General features: G+C 47.5%; 1 protein-coding gene across 1 annotated transcript; it reads left to right on the forward strand.

Annotated features, from left to right (window-relative positions):
• The first annotated feature begins 620 nt into the window (after positions 1 to 620).
• Positions 621 to 6,652, forward strand: dla (deltaA). Its single transcript, XM_030064628.1, has 11 exons — positions 621 to 692; positions 871 to 1,173; positions 1,473 to 1,533; positions 1,644 to 1,901; positions 3,051 to 3,111; positions 3,220 to 3,350; positions 4,093 to 4,262; positions 4,557 to 4,773; positions 4,906 to 5,683; positions 5,787 to 5,895; positions 6,012 to 6,652. The coding sequence occupies exons 1-11, from the start codon at positions 639 to 641 to the stop codon at positions 6,015 to 6,017; spliced, it is 2,148 nt and encodes a 715-aa protein (XP_029920488.1). The 5' UTR covers positions 621 to 638; the 3' UTR covers positions 6,018 to 6,652.
• The last annotated feature ends 644 nt before the right edge of the window (positions 6,653 to 7,296 follow it).

A 7,296-nucleotide genomic window follows, 5' to 3' on the forward strand; every position in this document is an offset into this window, starting at 1 on the left:
TGTGTGTGTGTGTGTGTGTGGTGGGGGGGTCATTTGCATGTTATTACCATAGCATGTGCCAGGCCGTATAAAACAGGCTGCAGGCGGCCTTGGCTGGAGACAGACGCACAGTTCACAGTGAGGAAAGACATTGGAAGGAAGAAGGAAGCATGTTGGACCAGTGACAAATCTGTCCTTGGGTTAGACCAAGACGTACACAAAAAGCGACTTCCTAAATTTGTCACCTTCTTCAAAAACAAAACAAAACACAAGGAACCGAGACCAGTAATTTTTCCACACGCTCAGCACTGGATTACCGCATTATAACGGAACTGGAGGACTTTTTTTTTACACTTCTAACCGCAAGTTCAAGTATTTCGTCTTGTTTCTTCCTTTCTTTTTTTTTTTTTTTTTTTTAAATCTTTTTTTTGGGGTGAAGGTTTTGGGATTTATCCTTTTGTTTGCCGGGACATGAATGAAAACGGCGTGGCTGACAGCAGCAGTTGATGAGAAAACCCCGTGAGGCGAGAAAAACGTGCTCAATGCATCTTCCTCAGCGCTGTGGACGGGATTGAAAGGAGGCATCCTGAGGACAAGCTGAGCCCCCAGACCCCTTTTTTCTTTATTATTTATTTATTATTTATTATTATTTATTTAATATGGGGCGCGTCATCCTGCTGACTCTTGCCGTCATGTCCATGTTGTTGTGCCAGGTAAAGATGCACGCTGAATCTCCATCTCTTCCAAACAATGAACTATCACCACACACACACACACACACACACACACACACACACACACACACGGATACATACGCACGCACGCACGCACGCACACGCGCACACTGCACTGCGCTTATAGTGTATGCTAATAAACTGTTTTCCTCAACAGGGCTTTTGTTCGGGAGTTTTTGAGCTGAAGTTGCAAGAGTTCCTAAACAAGAAAGGAGTACAGGGGAACAAAAACTGCTGCAAGGGAGGCCTGACTTCGTCTTTCCAGCAGCAGTGCGAATGTAAAACCTTTTTCAGGATCTGTTTGAAGCACTACCAGCCTAACGCTTCCCCGGAGCCGCCGTGCACCTACGGCGGCGCTGTGACGCCCGTACTCGGGTCCAACTCCTTCCAGGTTCCCGATGTCATCCCGGAAAGTTCATTCACCAACCCCATCAGGATTAACTTCGGCTTCACGTGGCCGGTAAGTAAAATGTGGCTTTGGTTCATTCAGTCAGACAAGCAACAGCAAAACCGCGCCGTTTTGACAAATCCGTGCGTAATCCGTGCGTAAAAACGCGCAGTGGCCACGTTTTCTGACCACAATGCAGGGCTCAGAGCAGCTACAAACAGCTTGTCGGTGTTTTGTTTCGCGGATCAGGTTAGGCAGTTTGAAACAGCATTCAGCAGTGAGTGTATGGGACAATCGCCTCGGGCCTTTGCTTAATGTTATCGCCACATCTCCGCTGGCCACCTGTCTCATGAAGCCATTTGTGTTCCCAGGGGACCTTCTCGCTGATCATTGAGGCATTACACACCGACTCCAAAGACGACCTCTCCACAGGTAGGAAAGAAACACACTTCCATTTGAACGCCAGACTATTTTACTACAAATTCACCATTTCCAACAGTTCAAACCTTAACCTGTCCTCCCCCTAACACACACTTCTTTAGAGAACCCAGAGCGCGTAATCAGTACCATGACCACGCAGAGGCATCTGACGGTGGGAGAGGAATGGTCCCAGGACCTGCACACCGGCGGCAGGACGGAGCTGAAGTACTCGTACCGTTTTGTCTGCGACGAGCACTACTACGGGGACGGATGCTCGGTGTTCTGCCGGCCGAGGGACGACGCCTTCGGCCACTTCACGTGCGGGGAGCGGGGCGAGATCGTGTGCGACGCCGGCTGGAAGGGCCAGTACTGCACTGAACGTGAGTGAAGGACTCTCATTTTGTTTACTACGTGTAAAACAAGTGTGTGTGTGTGTGTGTGTGTGTGTGTGTGTGTGTGTGACTGGGGGGCATTTTAGAATTTATGTCTGATCAATTCTAGCATCCATAAAGTCCATAAAGGAATATAGGGCATAAAGTACAATAAAACTAGTGGCACTTTAAAATCACTACAGGAATATTATAAGAATATCAGTGATTTGTTTTCCTCGAAGGAGTTAATTGAAGTTGTAAAACATTTTGTAGCCTAGTGTTCAAAAAAAGTTCATTTCTGTGTTGGAGCTGAGCAGATCCAGTGAGTGCCGTTGGAAAGAAACTTGCGCGTAAACACCACACGCACACCCCCTCCCTCCTCCTCCTCCTCCCACACACACACACACACACACACACAAACACACACGACCACTTGATTTATTCTAAGGAAAGTTTTTAGGAATAATCTCACGCGTGCCATAAATTTACATGCTACCTTCCGATTCGTTACTCTCGGAGAGGGCTGCGCGCTGATTGGCTGAGGCGGGGGAGGTATTGTTTGAAGTGGGCAGCTGCCGGCAGAGAGGAGACAATGGAGCAGCTGTCGCGCACTGGCAACACACTCGCCAGCTGTCCACTCTTATCTGCCCCAATCCGAGACATTAAGGGGAGTTGTGTGTGTGTGTGTGTGTGTGTGTGTGTGTGCGCGCACAGAATGAATAAAAAGAGTTTTGACCCACAGCGAAGAAGAAAAAAAGAGAGAGAGGGGGTGGGGAGGTGGTGGTGGTGGTGGGGTGGTGTGTGTGCATGTGTGTGTGTGTATGCTCTCTCTGTCACACACACTCTCACACACACCCTCCTTTGTCTCTGCACTATGTTAAGCAGAAAATTCTTCCACGGTGATAAGGAGATTGAGTTTTAGGTAACAGCTAATGGGTTTAGGAGCCCCTCCCCAACCTTTTCTCTTTTTCTTTTTTTTTTTTTTTAATGATTTTTGGGGGGGATTTAAGTGCTAAGTTTTTTTTTTCCTTTTTTCTTTTCCCATTCCCAAAGCCAGAGCTGAACAAAGACCACAAGTCTGTTGTTTTATGCTTCCCATGTTTTTTTTTTTTTTTTTCTTTTTTAATCTAAAATGTTGTTTTCTGTCTCCCCGTGCAGCGATCTGCCTGCCAGGCTGCGACGAAGAGCACGGCTTCTGCGAGAAACCCGGAGAGTGCAAGTAAGTCCCGCTCCCTTCCCTCCCAACAAGAGAGGCATTAATTAATTAGTGGGACATATGAGGTAATGTGAGTGGACTGACCGGTGTTCCCTAATTGGACAACAACAGGTGCAGAGTGGGATTCAAAGGCCGCTACTGTGATGAGTGCATTCGTTACCCGGGCTGCCTCCACGGGACCTGCCAGCAGCCCTGGCAGTGCAACTGTCAGGAGGGCTGGGGGGGGCTCTTCTGCAACCAAGGTGAGGAGGGCTGGGGGGACGAGGGGTCTTGGGACACAGAAAGAGAAGGAAAGGAGAGAGAGAAGACAGACAGAGAGGGGATGGGGTGTCTTGGTAGAGCTGGCGAGGTGTTTTACCTTCAGCGAGGTGGGGTTTGAATCCAGCGGGGGGGTCTTTGCCACCTTATCCTTGTTTGTCGTTCCAAATCGTCCTATATCTCTCAACTGTAAGTTATTTGATAAAGTAAAAATAAAAGATAATGGGGTGATAAGATAAAAATGGGTATTTTTGTCAAGGTTCGAACCCGCAGAATTTTGGGGCTTCAATCGTTGTCGTATCATCTTTGTTTGTCTCCCATCTTTTATGTGTTTCTCAGCTGTAAACTGTTTGATAAAGTTAAAAAAATAGTCTTTAAAAATATGGCAGGGTAAGTAAAAAAAGTAAAGATGGAAGATGGGGTGAAAATTGAGATGGACAGAAGAGAGACAGCGGGAGAAGGACAGATGCGAGCGCGCCAAAGTATCGACATCATGGTACAAAAAAGCCCACAGATGAGGGATTTGCCACATGTGTCAGGATGAACAGCGAGGACAGGAGGCTAAAAAAAAAAAAAACAGAAAGAAAAACAGTGGACGAAGAGAAAGAGTCGAGTGTGCAGACAGACAAAAAGACATTCTCTCGCCGCTGCTGTTGTTCTGCCATGTGTTGTGCCGCGCTGAGGCGAATCGCTAATCCATCCACATGTGCCGCCGCGTCTTTCCAGATCTCAACTACTGCACTCACCACAAGCCCTGCATGAATGGAGCCACTTGTAGCAACACGGGTCAGGGGAGCTACACCTGTTCCTGCAGGCCGGGCTTCACGGGGGCCAGCTGCGAGATCGAGGTCAACGAATGCGCTGGAAACCCCTGCCGCAACGGTGGAAGCTGCACTGTGAGTATTTTGTTTCCCCTTCCTAAAACTGACGACAAGAACGTCCCGGTGCCTCCGTCTTGAGTTTGGACATTTGTTGCATGTCGCCTCATGTCCCGTTTCTGTGCGCCATGAAATATTTTGTATCCAATCAAATCTAAAAAACAGAAAAGCCTAAGAGAAATAATTGGACTGTTGTTCAGCAGTCCTCTCAGTAAATATAGCAGCTACACTGGAATCTCATTGCCAGTGTTCAAACGCCATAACTCAAAGCATCCTGATGTTAAGTCTGTACTGTTTTTTTTTCCCCCACAGGACATGGAGAACACATACACCTGCACCTGTCCTCGTGGTTTCTATGGCAACAACTGCGAGCTGAGTGCCATGACGTGCGCCGACGGGCCCTGCTACAACGGCGGCCGCTGTGCTGATAACCCTGACGGAGGCTACTTCTGCCAGTGCCCCACGGGGTACGCCGGCTTCAACTGCGAGAAGAAGATTGACCACTGCACCTCGAGCCCGTGCTCCAACGGTAAGAAAACCTGGCACAATAATCGCAGCGCTGTAGATCTGTCTCTTGTCTTGTACATGATGAAACATTTCAGTGAATGCCACTGCACTTGACCTGCCTGATGCTTACCCCGGGTGTCTTCTCTGGTTGCAGGCGCACGATGTGTCGACCTCGTCAACTCGTACTTGTGCCAGTGCCCGGACGGTTTCACGGGCATGAACTGCGACCACACCGGGGACGAGTGCTTGGCGTACCCCTGCCAGAACGGAGGCACGTGCCAGGAGGGACCAGATGGCTACACCTGCACCTGCCCTCCGGGATACACCGGCCGCAACTGTAGCTCGCCCATCAGCCGCTGTGAACACAACCCCTGCCACAACGGCGCCACCTGCCACGAGAGGAACAACCGTTACGTCTGCGCGTGCGTTCCCGGCTACGGCGGGCGTAACTGCCAGTTCTTACTCCCGGAGCACGCTGCGATCCGCGGGACGGAAGTGCCCTGGATGGCGGTCGGCTCTGGGGTCGCGCTGGTGCTGCTGCTGCTGGCGGGGTGCGCCGTGCTGGTCGGATGTTTCCGCTCCAAGGTGCAGCGTGGCGGTCAAGCGGACGCTGTTGGTGAGGGAGAGCCCATAAACAACCTCACCAACAACTGCCACCGCAGCGACAGGGACCTGGCGGTCAGCGTGGTGCCGACGCCGGGTGTCAAGAACATCAACAAGAAGATGGACTTCTGCAGCGACCCCGATGAAGGGTCTTCGCCGGGGAGGAGCAGCTACAAGAGCCGCCACCCGCCCGCAGACTACAACCTCGTACACGAGGTGAACTACGAGCAGGCGGCGAAGGAGGCCATGCTGGAGGCAGCCTGCGAGGACAAGTGCCAATCCCTGGACTCGTTTGAGTTTGAGGAGAAACGCAGCAAACGTTTAAAAAGGTAAATGTTTCTAGATCTCAAACAAAAACAGTCAAAATTTAGCATTTTGACCTTTATGCACCATGTGGCTAACATCTTTTTTTCCCCTCTTTCTTCCCCAAAGCGATGCATCAGAAAAGAAAGCCCCAGAAATGTCTGCATGTGCGGACACCAAGTACAAATCTGTGTTTGTGATGTCAGAGGAAAAGGACGAATGTATAATTGCAACTGAGGTGAGTTTTCAGACACTTTGCTCCGCTTTGTTCCTTTTGCTGTAAACACGGCTTCCGTCTTTGGCTTCTGGCAAACAAACTCTGACGTGCTTTCTGTCTCTTTTCTGTGTCTTCAGGTGTAACGAGCCACCAATGGGCTGCCCGTTGCTCATTTGCTCTATGGGAGAATTTTTATACTCCTTCAAAATGCTGCTCTAACCCTAGGGGGAGGTGTCCCGCCTTGAGACTGCTGCTGATACTGAGACGTTTAACTGATATTCAGAGTGAGCTGGTTCTCTACTGGAAACTAAGCGCAGGCAGCGGCGGCCTGTGGGATAAGAACTGGCGGGGCAAAACAAAAACAAAAAAAAGAAAAGAAAAGAAAAGAAAATGTTTTACTTTCAGTGTAACCGTCACTTGGCTTTTTGTTGAGTTTGTGAAGTGAAGAAAGTCTTTTTTTTGTTACAAGATCGAAAAACCGGACTCTGTCTCGTGGCGATGATCTGCGACGCTAACGTTCGATTTCGGCCAGTGTAAACGGAAACATTAAGGTTTTATGTAATTTTTTTTTTTTTTGCTACATTTGCACCCGGGCCTTTTCTCTAACCCACACGCCGTTGCTGAGCGCAGGAACTGCATCAAACGGTGGATGTTTGGCCATACTGGCCTGTTCTTCACGAGGCTGTTCACGTGGGCTGTGAAGACTGTATGTATACTTGATCACTGTGTTAACTGAAGTGCGTTTTCCCCCCGAAGCCCTCCAAACCATTTATGACATAGTATTGTTTTTTTTTTTTTTTTTTTTTTTTTTGGACATGAAACATTTTGTCTTAATTAAAAAAAAAAAAAATGTTGATTTTGATACACATTGTCCTTTTGTAAAAAAAAAAAAAAAAAAACAAAGTGGAAAAAAAGAAAGAAAGAGAAAAAGAAACAAGAAAAAATGTATGATTTAAAATTATGATTTAATTTAAGTTAATTTAATGATTTTGTGTTATTTTTATTTTGTATTGTATATTTGTGATGTTTGTTATGATTATTATTATTTAAGTTGCTTTTTTTCAATGATGATATTTGCAAAGGCACTTCAGGTCAATGGGACTCTCGTTTTTTTTTGTTGTTTTTTTTTTGTTTTTAAGAAATGTTATTTAAGAGGGATTGTACAAATTGTTATTATGCTCCTGTCTCCTTTACTGTTTTTGAATGAAGGAATTAGCCAAGACTATTTTTCCAAATAAATATTATTAAACGTGAAATTTAATTGCGTGCAACTTTGTTTCTGTCCATCTGCAGGCACTCTGAAACACTTCTTTAGGCTCTGTGAGCAAAGTTAATCAGTAACATCTGTTGTCTTCCCCTGGCGACCCCATAGTGGGCTTTTCTATGCCGACACTGTTGGCTACTGCCAGAAGTTGAAAGTGT

Source organism: Myripristis murdjan, chromosome 1 (assembly GCF_902150065.1).
Source record: "Myripristis murdjan chromosome 1, fMyrMur1.1, whole genome shotgun sequence".
NCBI lineage: Eukaryota > Metazoa > Chordata > Actinopteri > Holocentriformes > Holocentridae > Myripristis > Myripristis murdjan.

Bases quoted from the DNA above. Each gene is read 5' to 3' on its own strand.
- dla (XM_030064628.1), top strand. From the start codon at position 639: ATGGGGCGCGTCATCCTGCTGACTCTTGCCGTCATGTCCATGTTGTTG. The intron at 1,534-1,643 runs GTAGGAAAGAAA...ACACTTCTTTAG, and splicing joins CAAAGACGACCTCTCCACAG to AGAACCCAGAGCGCGTAATC. The intron at 5,684-5,786 runs GTAAATGTTTCT...TCTTCCCCAAAG, and splicing joins CGCAGCAAACGTTTAAAAAG to CGATGCATCAGAAAAGAAAG.